This window comes from Pelodiscus sinensis, chromosome 5, assembly GCF_049634645.1.
Source record: "Pelodiscus sinensis isolate JC-2024 chromosome 5, ASM4963464v1, whole genome shotgun sequence".
In the NCBI taxonomy this organism is placed as follows: domain Eukaryota; kingdom Metazoa; phylum Chordata; order Testudines; family Trionychidae; genus Pelodiscus; species Pelodiscus sinensis.
In genome coordinates, this window is record NC_134715.1 from 64,236,485 (window position 1) to 64,250,894 (window position 14,410).

A 14,410-nucleotide genomic window follows, 5' to 3' on the forward strand; every position below is an offset into this window, starting at 1 on the left:
AGTTCTTGGTGAAATTTTGCCATTATTAACTATATTTAAGAAAATAACATGTCAATGCCTCTCATACTATGATGAGGTTTATAAGAAAGAAATGAAACATTAGCTCCCATATAATAAAGAAAAGACAAAACAAATCTTTAATTATAAATCTACAATGAATTAAAAAAATACAAAAAACCTTTTTATGGGTTTTGTCTTGATACAAAAATTATCTCTTGACATGTAATGAAACACTAAGGGCACTACATAAATAAAATACTTGAATATTTGCATGATTGTGGAAATGTATCTGAAATATGAGAGCTTCCAATTTTTCAATAGAAAGCTATACAAAAGCTTCAAACTTATAGGCTCTGCTATTAAAATCATTACAGTATACAGCTAAAGGTTGGTTACAAGAGTCTTTATTTTGCAAACTATACATAAACAGTAAAAAAGAAAATGCATTATACTTTTATTACATAAGATAAACATTAAATTTAGTATTTAAATGTGTAGAAATCAAATGCAAAGAATAAACTGATTTTCCTGTCATTTAACTGCAGATGAAAATCAGGGAAACCAGTGATCCACTGTTAAAGTCACACAACCAGTACTGTAATATTACATAGGTTGTTTCAGTTTTATTGTGGGCAGAAAGCCATAGGTCTGATATGCATGAACGTGTTGGAGTTCCAAAATGTCTACACAATTAATTAACATGCTAACATAAATACAGTGATTAAAGTAATTTTCTCTACAGTTAAATCTTAAATGCTACTCTACACAATAATCATAATCTAGTCCACATGGTAATTACATAACAATAGAAAATAAAATAAAATAACCCATTTCTTCATTCCAGCAGCAGTACCTATACTGGTATTAATTTGGTAATTGGGTGTGCTTAGCTATTGCCTAACAGCCTATATCGGTATGCATGCTAAACCTTTCTATTTCTATTTTTGCAAGGCACCTTACAATATTGTGTCTAAATTTCTGCACTAATAACAGAAAAGTACACGAATTAATATAAAGATGCAAAACTATTTTGTGAAATAGAAAAATTAACAGATATGTTTGGAGGGTTTAAAACTGTCTTGGGGCAATATCCAGTACAAGTAATGTATAAATGAAATATATTTTATGCAATGTTTTAAAATTTCAAATATTTTATGATAATCTTCTGATTAAAGATATAGAAATAAAAAGGTGAAATCATGCTGCTTGAGTAAATAATCAAGCCTATGAGTTTGAGATAAAAAAATGAAAAAGGACAACAAAACATTAGACATGTAGAATCAATGCTTGTCAATGTTTACTGCATTTGATAAACATCCTTTCAAGAAACCAGCCATTTCTTAATCAAAAACATAACTAATTTCAAACACAAAGGAGGGCCTTTCATTATTTTCTTCTGTATGACAATCACACAACATCACTGGTTAAAGGTTCGTGAGATGCAACTTGTGTGTTGAAATTTCTATTGTATTAAGTTGCTGATTCAGGTCATGCACAATTATTAAATCTACTACATGGCCTAAATCATTGCTAAAGTTAAATCTGCTTTAATATATAACTTCGGTCATATTTAAGAGGCCACCCAAGGTTCCAAACCATGTTCCAAATCATTTTCATGGAAGTTTTTAAAAGTTTGGCTGTCCTCATAACATTTTGCACATTTATTTGTGTAGCAGCACATCACATTTCCTTCTTTTAGGCTAGATTTCCAATGTGTTTTCTTCTGTTCAAAGGCATATAAAAACTCAAAAAGCACATAATATAATGATTCTTATTTAAACAAAGAAAGTCTATGGACTCCAGCTGCAATATTTGAAATAATCATACAAAATATACACATCGTTTAGCATCCTTTTGATCTTGGAGAGCAAAGGGATTTTCTAGGAGATGTCACCTTTTGAATTTTAGAAAGGTAGAATTTATCAACCTGTAATATTGTCAAATATATCCATCATGATCATCATCGTCGTCGTCATCATCACCTTCATCCTCTTCTTCATCATCATCAATTTCATCTTCATTATTCATTATATCATCTTCGTCATCTTCATCATCTGTCCATTCATGAAAATCACCACTGGCAAAATCGCCTGAGATTTCTAAGTCAATAGCTTTAAAAAAAAAATGTATAATAATTACATTATTGTGATAGGAACACAGTGTCACAGAACTAGCTGTCAATTTATTTAATTTAAATAATGAGATGAAGTGAAAAAGTAATACCATTGGTATCAATAGTTCTTGACATACATAGAAGGAACTACTTTTCCACACACCATAGTTACCCTGTGGAACTCTCTGCCACAAAAAGTTGTTGAGGCCACAAACCCATTGGCTATGTCTACACTACAAGGTTTTTGCGTAAAAACAGCTGGTTTTGCACAAAAACCTGTGGAACGTCCACACCTTAAATGAGCTCTTGCATAATTAAATGGGCAGTTAAACGGCAGAACAGATGGCTTTTTCCGCCGTAGGTAAACCTCCTTTTCTAAGGCATAACTGCTTTTAGCGCTACAGCTATTGCACAAGAAGGTGGACGCTCCAGAGGGGTTTCTTGTACAAGAAACCTCTATGGGAAAAAAGCACAGGTGCTCTGATGGCCATTCTGTGAATAGCCATCAGAGCTTTCTTGCACAAGAGTGTCCATGCAGTCTGGACACTCTCTTGCACAAAAGCACGTGGCTTTTGCGATGTGCTTTGAGGTGTGGATGTGCTCTTGCACAAGAAGTTTTTGTGCAAAAGGCTTCTTGCACAAGAAGCATGTAGTGTAAACATAGCCATTAAAATTAAAAAGGACTAGATATTTATCTGGCTATAAAGAATATCCAGAGTTGCCATTGCGGATATTTTGGATGGAATATTAACTCTCTAGTAGTGTCATGGTTCAAGCCAATGTCTCACTAATAGAGATCAGAATAAGATACTCTTTAGTAAGCACTCTAATTAGGATTAAAGAGGATTTCTTTTTTGTAGGTACCAATTTGGCAGCTGGAATGGATCCTGAGAGGCTGAGCAGGGTTATATGCTAGAAATTCAGATTGCTCTTGATTAGGCAATAAACAGGAGATTGGAAGAGGTATTGGAATAGCTTGAGACTTTCTAGGGATTGCAGCTAAAGGTAAATATGTCTCCCAATATTTTTTTTTACAGACAATAGGTTACTGGAACTTTAGAATTCCGATTATAGAGAAAAGGTCAGGGAAAACTAAGAAAGCTAGCAGAGAGATGTAGGGAACCAGTGCTTCAAGAATTTCTGTTAAATTCCTACCAACTAGATTGTAATTAAAGAATTGTTGAGTTGATTTGAATAGCATGGTGGATACCCCGCTTGATTTTATCAGGTACTTCTATGTGTGATATTGCTTTATTTTAACTCTCTTATCCAGAGCAGAATAAGCACTATCCAGATTATATGGTAGATAGTTATAAATAGAGACACCATGATAGATACTATAGAAATTAGTGAAGCAAACAAATAAACAAACTGACTTCTAAATCTGTGTTGTTTTCAACTAATCCTGCTCCCACTGAAGACATTTAAGAGTTTGACCACTGACTGCAAAGGGAAAGAGGAGTCTAATTCAATAACAAGGAAGAATTCTTCTTACCACAGTCTGCAGCGCCATTTGTTCTGGATCCTGTTACCTCGTTGCCGTATCTGTCAACACACCAGCATTGCCCTGTACTTCCATGGCACTGACTTGGTTTGTAATACCCATCTTCATCACATAATGGGATGTACTGCCCTGTGATACATAAAGATTTACTTACAATATCAGCAGTCACCTGTACAGATGATACCAATTTCCTACATCAGAAGTGAAATAAAAAATAAACAACTTTTTGTATCTTATCTCTGTTACTGAGTCAAGACAAATTTTCTACATGATATATTTGCCCCTTGTTCCTGTTCAAAGATGGAAAGCAGATATCAAATATATGAGCCTTTCCTTGACTGGTATCAAGGATAGATATGCCCCAACCTTCAAGGGTATCATCTTTCCTCTTTCTAGCTCCTCACTGATCTTCAGACATCCGCTCCACAGAAGACTCCCTGAAAATCATAGCCAAAATCTCAAACACCTTATGTAGACACCATACTAGACAGGAAATTGCTTAGATGTTTAAATACAGGAGGCCCCCGACTTGCGACCACCCGAATTCCGACTCACCACACTTACAACCATTTTTATAAGCGCAGAAGGGGCTGAAAACCCCCAACTTATGTTCTCGGCCAGCATTTACAATGGCGCATGGCACCTGTCATAAATGAGGGTTCGAGTTACAATGCCCCCGACTTGTGACGCTTCCCCAGGAACCAATCATGTTGCAAGTCAGGGGCCTCCTGTGCTGCCATGCAGGGCTGAATTAGCTCTTCGGGGGGCTGGGGACTAGTAGATTTTGTGGGGCACCCCTAGGCTCTGGGGTGGGACCAAAACTGAGGAATATAGTGTTGTGGTGGGGTGGGGGAAGGTTGCTGCGGTGCAGGTCTGGGAGAGATTTGGGGATGCGGGGTCTAGGTGGGAAGTAGGATGCAGGAGCGAGCTGGGGTTAAGATTGTGGAGTCTGGGAAGGAGGAAGCATGTGGGAGGAAGCAGGGGATTACCTGACAGGGTAGATTACCTTGGCAGGGGAGAATAGGTGGTTCTGCACCACATGCACTTGCAGACACCACCCTTTCAGCTCCTATTGGCCATGATACCCAGCTCAAAGCGACACAGCTTTAGGGGAAGAGCTGCTTCCCCTCCACCCTGCCATGCTGAAGTGGCTGAAGTGGCTGCATCCCAGGGTCCCAGGATAAGGAGACTCCCGTTAGACCAGGGCCTTGGGATGCAGCCCTTAAATCCCCTTTCATAATCTAGCCATGCTGCCATGGCTTCAATGCTATCAGCTCCGCCAAGAGGGGAAGAAAGAGAGTGATGCAAAAGGGCCCGAGGCTCCTGGCCACTGCTGTCACTGTGCCCAGAGCCCTGAGCTCTATACATTGCTGCTGGAGTGCTCCATGATGCGCTCTGGGCAGCTCTGAGGGCCGCGGCCACCATAGTTTGGGGTGCACTGAGGGCTGACTGTCCTAGACTCCGCCCCTTCCACCCAAAACCCTGCTCCTTTCGGGAGTGCAGAGCCAGCCACCCCACACCTTGCCCAAAGGACCAATAAGGCTGTCAGCTCCCTGAATGTTATTTGTGCTCAAACTATGTAGATGACAACTAGCTTGGGTATATCTACATATACTTTATTCAGCTTGTAGTATAAAGACTATCAGTCAGCAATTCTAGTGATGCAAAATAAAGTGTATAATTTATCTCATTCTCCCAAAGTTTATCATGCAGCACTAACATGTGCAAACATGTACTTCTGTGTCTAAAGTAAGCAGCTATGAATCGAAATATGCTTACAGAGCCAATATGTGAAGTTAGAGGGTTCATTTTTATGTAGCAATTTTTCAGAGTAGAGATACTCTTTAGTACAAGTAAAGTATGGGAGTTTCTTGCAGTAAATTAATATAATTTTTGTTCTACATATTCATTTTAGCAGACATATTTGTTAGGTTTTTCTGTTTCGGTAATTATATTATATCATGCTAAATAGTCCTAATTAATAGCAGGAACAGCATCGATGAAATCTTGTGACAGTTTTGCCATTGACTGCAGTGACATCAGAATTTCACCTTTAGTATCTAGTCATGCTGGTCATTGGTTTGTACAGTACTGTTGTGCTTGCAATTTTCAGATTTTTAATTTTGCCAAGAACTGAACAGAATCTACATTATTGAGAACAGATTATATTTGAACTCCTATTTACAAAAGACCTAGGCAAGTGGAACATGAAAATGAAACCTTACAGAGAGCCCCACTTAAATTAACAGAGCTCCATACAAGCACAACATTGAATTACAGAATCAAAGACTCAATTTTTATGTAAAAGGTAAAATAATTTTGTAATAATTCTGGACTTGAAATAATCAAATATTATTTGAAGAACTATAAATAGTAAATAAATCACAACTAAAATTATTATAAATACTGTAAAAAAGGATGAGATTTTTTCTCTGAGTACATTTAAAACTACCATTTCAAATGGTTTGGTCTAAATTTTGCAGTCTGGTTTTCACAAAGAGTGCGAATGCTAAAATTTAGATTTTATATCCAAAATAAAAAAATGGAAATTAAACTTTTTTTTATAACAACAAAGATATCAATTACTTATATAAATATTAGAGTTAAATATCAGCAGAAATGTTAATTTAGGATTGCTTAGGTCTTTTTTTTAACCTAATAATCATAAAAATGTACAGTCTATCAGGGTAATAAAATAGATGTAATATCTTTCAGTAGGTAAGGTAATAAAAACTAAGTTTAATAGCTTTCAAAAACTTCATAAATTGTGTTTCTGGAATTTAGTGTGGTCTATCTTTGTTGGATTAATATTGATTTTATGTAGCTGTTTCACTAGGGTTATTTATGTAAGCAATAAAACCTTCAAAAGAATGATCTATGGCTCACCTAGCAGCTTCTTTCCTCCTTGCTGCTTGTGAATGTTGCTGAGCTCCATCTGGCAAGGTGGATCTGAAAGAATATAAAAATGTTAAACAGATTACACCCCATCAAAGGGGAAAGTTGGAATGACTGAGTTTTCATGATGTTTTTATACTTTGGGTTTCTTCTAATTACTGTCCTTAACATATACATTCTCTCTCAATCAATTTTACATTCACTTACTCAGACTAGATCTATGCAACGCTACACCTGAGAAAGACTTTTAAACACAGATATGAAAACCCTATTGTATGAGTACTTGCACCTCAGTTTAAATGACTCGTTAAAAAGACACCAAGATATTGATAAATAAGGGGGCTGTGTATGTGTTAGTATGTTTATGTTCTCAGCAAATAGGGCATATATTCAATTTAAATTTTAAATTGTCCAAAACTGCTGTGCTTTTCTGATATCACAAAAATCTGTCTCTTGTAAGGAGATCTAAATGTGAACAATTTGTAATGAAACCTTATCATAAGAGATTAAAGATACAGTACGTGTGCAATAAACCATACTCTATATTCATGAATGTAACATGTATATCATGTTCTCATGAATGTTGTTAAAGTTTTTAGTCACAAAGCAACGAATGATATAGTTTATTTCTTAAATGTTTTAACTACCACGTTTCAGGGTTATGGCTTGCTCAAAACTTAAAAAACAATATTTATTTATTTATTTTTGCCTGTGAAATTGTCTATCTCTAAAAATTTAAATTAGAACACTACAAGCACTTCCTTGAAAAAAAAAAAAAGAGACACACATGAATGCATGTATAGTTCTAAACAGAAACACAAAGAATAAAGACTAGTACCTCTCTTTAAACACTGTTCATATGCCAAATTAGAAATTACAGGGTTAATACAGAGGGGCATCTTTCTTTCCAACTCTTGTGGCATGTAGTCTGAGGTCAATGAAGCTTGTGGGACTGCTGACATGGAATATGCTTTTAGCCAAGATTGTCTCCAAGGCAATATCCTACAAAATCTCAAATTCAATCAATACTAACTTTATTTAAATAAACAGGCTCTCCATGGTCATTTAGTGACAGTGTAGCCGCATGTTTAGTATAGAAGCTAGATTTATGAGCAGACCTTTTGTATTATTCATGAGATCTAATTTAGCAGAATAAATACAAACTGGAATCCAATAGTGACCTCACATACAGATCAGGCTGTATTTATTCTTGGTTTTACATTTTGAATGACATTTTAAATAGTCTTTTAGGAAGACACATATGTATGAGCTTAGAAAGGTTGTGGGTAAAATCCTTGCCCCACTGAGCTCAATGGGTGTTTTGCCATGATCTACAGTGAGGACAGGAATTCACACTACATATGCAAGGACTATTTTTGGGAAAACAATCCCTAAAAATGGCATCATCTTCTAAAATGCTGCTTACATGGATTTTAGTGCAAGAAAAATGACCAAGGGATGTATTTTCTTTGATTTCAAACATTTAAATTATACTCTGAATCTGCTATCTAAATTCCTGACTATTTCTGGACGCTTTCTACCTTGACAGGAACAGTCAGTTAACATTATCTTGTATTTTAAAATACAGCCATTTATTTTAATGGTTTATGGTTATGAGACATGAAGGTGCTCAACACTTTGCAGATGTTTACCATCTTTCAGAAAAAGTTCTTCCATCAATCATGTTGGTCATGGTATGGATATTAACTCTTAACTGCTCATTTTTACCATGGCTATTCCTTTTGTTTTAAGTAAGTTTGAACTATAACTTTCCAGGGTTTGCTCATTTCCCACATTTAAGTCTTAAAGACAAGGGTCCAGCTATCTAGAGATTATCACTAATGTACACAAGTGTGTAAGCATAGTCTATGAGTAATGTTCTTTAACCTTACTAAAAGCTCCTATATCTCAGACCTGTTACTACATATAGTTAGATCCATTTTAGTGTTTGATACTCTGCTATCCATACAACTGAGATAATATTGGGGGCACTAGAAAATGGAAGAAGGGTGAGAACTTTCAAAATGTGCTGAATGGGAAGGGGGGGGGGGAAATGTGCTGAATGGGAAGGAACTTGCCAAATAACGTACATGTTTTAAGGCAGTGTTTTTAAAATGTAGGTCATGGGGCCACCAGGGTAAGGTGGTAGCAGGTCTGCATCACTTTGTTTACTTAATATGTCCATAGCTACTGAGCCTTGCGACCCCCATTCACTGAGGTTCATTGTTTCCAGCCAAGGAAAGTTGCGAAGGTCCATGACTATGGACATGTTAAGTAAACAAAGTGATGCAGGCCTGCCAGCAGCTCACCCTGGTGGCCCTGCAACCCAACTTTAAAAAAGGCTACTCTAGGGAAATAATCCTAAATCAGGGGAACCCACACAAACACAAAATGTATTGTATGGCAGTTTATATATTATGTACTAAGCCTAAATTATCTTAATCACTTCTAGCAATAAATCTAAAATGAATCATTAAAAGCTATGCAATACTTCTAGTCAATATGAGAAAATTACTTACCTGAAGAAAATTACTTATCTGCTTTTCTCAAGATATAATCTTGCAGGATTCTCAGTTCTGATTCTTAGCTTCTGAGCACAAAATTGTCAGATCTTACTTAGCAGTTAAAGCCTTTCTGTCCTAAAAGAGAGTAGTAGCAAGGTAGAACTCTAGCTGAGCTGAGTATCAATATTACCATCTTCCAGTCAGTTCCAGTGAGTGAGAGGTAAAACTCCCTCAGATTTCTGGACTGATTTTTAAGTACTTTGGTGGTAAGACCAAAATCAGTGGTCTTAGCTTTTATAAAAACTTGAGGAAAGTAGAATCACTTCCTGTACAGTCACTATGCTGGTGTACCTCTGGAATGGAAAATAACTTGACATCAGATGAGTCCTGCAGATCTGAGTCTGAGTAACAGACCTCATTGTTCTGATTTTTAGCAAGCTTGAATCCAAACAGTGGAGTGGCCTAGATGACAGAATGGTGATAGAGTGGCCTGCATTGTGGTAATTGCTCCATGAGTCACTAACACTTGTGCTGAACCCTTTAGTGAAAAAGGCTCTGTGTTCAGGCCAGGGCTTCCTGTACCAATAGTATTGATTCTCATGGCATTTAAATGCAAATTTAACAAGAGATCCTACCCTGCCAATACAAAGAGGGAGAAGTACTTCAAAGTGAATACTATGAACAGGGCCGGCCCAAGCCATTTGTGCGCCCCATACGCCGCCCTTGGGAGTGCGGCACATGTGCAGCCCCACCCCCACCCAGTCTGGCAGCCTCACATGGCGCCCTCTACAATGGGACGCCCCAGGCAGTAGACCAGTCAGCCCATAGCTTGGGCCGCCTCTGACTATGAGGCCTTGCAGAGGATTAGGACAGATTATATCCAATTTCCCATTTTATACTGACTCACCATTTTTCCTGCCTCTGCTTTGAGTGCATTAATCTAGGGAAAAATCTGGAGACCCTCTTTTAGAGTTACCTGGAATCAGGGGCTTCAATGGAAATGCATCAAGGAGCAGATGGCCAACTTCCTCCTTTGTTTCCTGTCTTGACTTCCTGTATGGATTTTCAGCTCATTCAAAACACTTCTGCTTATCAGCAGATGCTTGGTAGAGCCTCTTCATTGTTAACATAAGGTACTTTGGTGGTAAGACCACATTGTTGTGCATACTGATACTGGGGTCTCATACAGTGCTAATATGGATAGCATTGGCATTCCAATCTGCTTCTCAATAGTCTTGGCCAGGTCAAGCTTCAGTTTTCAGGGTCAACCCTTGAAGCACTTCAAGCCAACCTCATGCTAGACTTACTGGAGTCTCTGGGTGCCTTAGGAAAGGCTTAAGATATACATCACAATTCTTCAGTGCCATCGATAGACAAATGTAAAAGCCCTACAATCTGAGATCAATCACACAAGAAAGATGGGCCTCACTCTTTATCATCCGTAGCACAGACTAGATATGAAGACAATACATGGTCTTGCATCCTCCTTATTTACTATATCTCGTGAAAGAAAAAAATATAAATGCATCAAGAGATGCACTTGGCTAACAGACTGAAGTGGTAAACAGCAGTGGAGAGATACTGAGATTCCTAACAAAGTTTGGCACTCTGGTTCTTAAATTCAGGCTCTAGTGCACCAAGAGCTCTGCTGCCAGAATGAAGCAGCACTGGCAAAAAGAAAAAAACAAACAGTTACTAAAATGTCAAAAAGGCCAAAGACTAGTGGTGCATCAGCATTAAGATGGGCAATGAAGCATTAAGGCAGGTGTCAAAGCATGAAGGAAATAAGTTCTAAAGGCAGGCATTGAAGAATTTAGATGAACAGTTGCTGACACTCAGAAAGAAACGGGCCAAAGCACAGAAGCAAGCAATAAAGCACTGAGAAAACTCAGGCACTAAAGTGCTATTGAAATACGCCAGAGAACCCAGGACAAATACCTCAGAAATAACAAAACCCTGACCTAGAGGCAGAGGTTTGACCAAGAACTGATATGACAACCATTGCTGAGATCCAGAGGAGTATTGGTGTAACAGTCAACAAAGCAAAGCTACTTCAGGGAAATGTTTTGCTGCTCAAGAAGGAACTGACTGGAATGTTTGGAAGGCAGTGTTTATAATTAAGACAGGGTTATGTGCAATAGCTCGACACAGCTAGTTTACTCTCTACCTTGTTATTACTTTCTTCCTGGATGATACACCCTCAAACATTTTACGGAATGGGATAATCTCAGACTTGCACTAAGAAGCAGAAACTAAGGAGTGAGACTCCCGCATACATGTTAACTTTAACAACACCTTTAAAAATATATATAGGCTTCGAAGCCTCTGCGATGGATCGCATAGATTGCATTCTTGTATTCACTTTGAACACAACCAGTAATAGTTATCAAGATCTGTACACCATGCTTTGGAGTTGTAAAACGGCACAGAAAAGAACTACAATGGTAACTGAATAAAGAGAGCTGGCTACATGACTTACAACTTTTTATTAATGGCAACTTACTCAGTGAACATTAGAAGGACACCATTAATTTTCTCTACCTAATAATTCTATCACCATTAACAGTTAAAGAGAGCTATTTAGATTATACAATCCAGCAATACATAAACACTGTCACATTACAGGGCTTAGCATAAAACTGAAATGTACTAAATTTACTAAATGGATAGTGTAGCTTATTCATGCCAACAAGAGACAAGAATTATGTATAAAAGGGATAGTAGACAAAGAACAGTACCTCCCCTCCACCCCCAATATATATTTACATCTGCCAAAGGAAAGACAAGAGAGGTATAGATGGTAGTGTTAATTTTGGGATGGGGACATGGGAGTGTTCTTAAATGTTCAAAGAGCTGCCAGAACTGAGATGTCACCTCATTAGTGGTGTTGAAGGCATTATATGTCCATTATAGCCAAGATGCTGATAACACTAGCAATCTAATGTTTTTTTAAATATGCGCCTTGTTGTGACATCATAGGCAAGGGAGGGGAAAAATGAGGGCTAGCTCCCTTGCTGGAGTCTGACACAGGAAGCGAGCTTTCCAATAAGTGCTGCTGATCGGTTTGACACCATTTTTAACTTTTTTATCACTGTGACTAAGGTACATATACATCAGACTCTGATTAGCAGAGTCCTGAGCAGTTGTTCTTATAAATACTGTCTTCAGCAAAGTAGATTACAAAACTGGCTGTATCTATCCTATGGAAGTGCCCTTGGCACATACTGGAGGAAAGGTATGTTCTGTATTCACACCTGTGGTCCCAAAACCAAGGGACATGATCCCCCTGGGGAGCCTGGAGGAATATCCAAGGGGGCATGGCAGGGCCCAGGCCAGCTCTCATAAGAGGTGGGGAGGGAATACCGCCCAGTCTCATTTTGTCCCCAGCTCTGCTGCAGCTGGCAGCAGTGGCCCTGATCCCAGACTCAATCTCTGCCACCAGCTCCTAGCCGCCTGTTCCCAGCCATAGCTCTGCTCCCAGCCACTGATTCCTGGCTGCAACCCAGCTCCTAGCCAAGGTGTGTGTGCAAACATATAACATATTCTATTACTAGTAAAAGGGGGTGTGAAAAATAAACTCTGGGGACCACAGACAAACAACACTGGCAGGGTAATGAATTCGTAGAAGACCAAAAACTGGTGATACATTTCATCTAACAGGTTGTAACATGGCTGCACTTTTTCAGACAACTGAAAAAATATACACGCCAAAGAGACAATTAATTAATCTAAAATAACAATGTATTGTTTAAAAAGAACCGTTTATGTTCTTTAGTAAGTAACTTGGATGGAGGATACCTCATTTATTGCTTCCAGCAGCAGAACACTACTTTTAAGAAAGAACAAAACAAAGAAACAATGAGTCCTATTATAAAGCAAGAAAGGCCTTTTAGGCAATAAAATCTTATTTCTTTGCACTCGGTCGTTATCAGTATGAATGTTTAAAATAGAAAAACAAGAAGTTAGCCAAAATATACCCACAGTAGTATGTCATTATTTTTGTTCAGCTTTACAATTAAGAGATTAAGAATCTGACCCTACAACATGGTAAGTGTCTTCAGTTCTCAGAAAAGTCAAGATTAAGTTGTAATGATGAACATTAATGAGACTTAAGTGAGAGGATTTTCATAGGCACAAATGATAAGTATGAACATAAGATAACATTTTCAGAAGTGCTTCAGTGAGTAGGGATCTAAGTCCCACTGAAAAACATTTTCAACTTACTTTCGGTGGCAGTTAGGTATCTAGCTGCCGTTTGTTCCTTTGAAAACCTCCTTCTAAATCCTCTCGCAAATAAGAAACTGAGTGCATGCATTTCCATGTTATGTCCCATTTCAGCTAAGAAGCAGTGACAAAGCTTTTAAAACAATTCCATTCTCATTCTTTTTTAAAAAATTTCTAACATTTATGGAAATGTCAATTAGATGTCTGAGATTGATTTAATTTACATTAGTGGGCAGTTCAAAAAGAAAATGCCTCTAGATATTTTGAACTAGTATTTTATTACTAAAGAATTTTGAGACGTTCTCAAGAGTTTAAGCTATGCCCTGAAAATCAGTGACTTTATAGCCAAATTAATGCAAATAACTTTATGCATAACATTGAATTTCTTTGAGTCATTTTAATAGGCTCACAAAACAGAATATTAAAATGTCATAGCACAGTAATAAAAAGTTAATTTTATAATGTGTGCAAAACAGAGAAAATTAATGATAATAATTTTGTCCTTTTATTTTGGTCTCTCTCTTTCCTCTCTGTAGACGTTGGTGCACGAAAGTATTATTGCGCTTTAACACTGTATTTAGAATTCCTTGAATCTCAGCTAAGTTTGACTTTTTGGCTTTCTTTTTCACTGTATATTCACAGTAACTCAAAGCCTTTAAAGAAATCAATATGAATAGCACTATGAATAGCACTTAACTTGTAGTTCACTATAAACTTTAACATGTTGCAAAAAGATAAAACAGTACAATAAGGTCAGTCGTCTGAATCTACGGGTTATTCTCATATTTTACCTTGCTGTCTCTGGAAGCAGTAGCACCACTCATTGTTAGATATCAAACTGTCCTTGTACGTGTCACAAGAATTGAAGAATGTCTTGGTGCACTGTTCATTGTTGTCAAGGTAAATGCTTCCAAGCTCTGACTGGTCTAACAGCAGGTCATAGTTCGTATCAAGTCTGTTAAACATCCAGCCAAGGGAATCCTTGCAAATTGGCAAAATGCTGGTATCAAATCCTAAGAGATAAAAATAAAAAATGATCAGATAATAGTAAAGTAAAGAAAGCATGTCATGCATATGCCTTTACTGGTACACACACAGTGCTTAAATAATGAACAACGAATAGTCTAGCAGCACCTTAAAGACTAACGAAACCTGTAGATGGTATCATGA

The 14,410-nt window shown here is 37.4% G+C and overlaps 1 protein-coding gene across 1 annotated transcript in view; it reads right to left on the reverse strand.

The window, feature by feature from the left end:
• Positions 1-387: 387 nt before the first annotated feature.
• Positions 388-14,410, reverse strand: part of SPOCK3 (SPARC (osteonectin), cwcv and kazal like domains proteoglycan 3) — a 360,390-nt gene continuing 346,367 nt past the window's right edge. Inside the window, exons 8-11 of the mRNA XM_006111699.4 lie at positions 14,032-14,253; positions 6,504-6,566; positions 3,609-3,746; positions 388-2,111 (exon numbers count right to left, since the gene is read on the reverse strand). Of these exons, the coding sequence (XP_006111761.2) occupies positions 1,939-2,111; positions 3,609-3,746; positions 6,504-6,566; positions 14,032-14,253 (596 nt within the window). The 3' untranslated portion in view covers positions 388-1,938. The remainder of the gene's footprint in view (positions 2,112-3,608; positions 3,747-6,503; positions 6,567-14,031; positions 14,254-14,410) is intronic.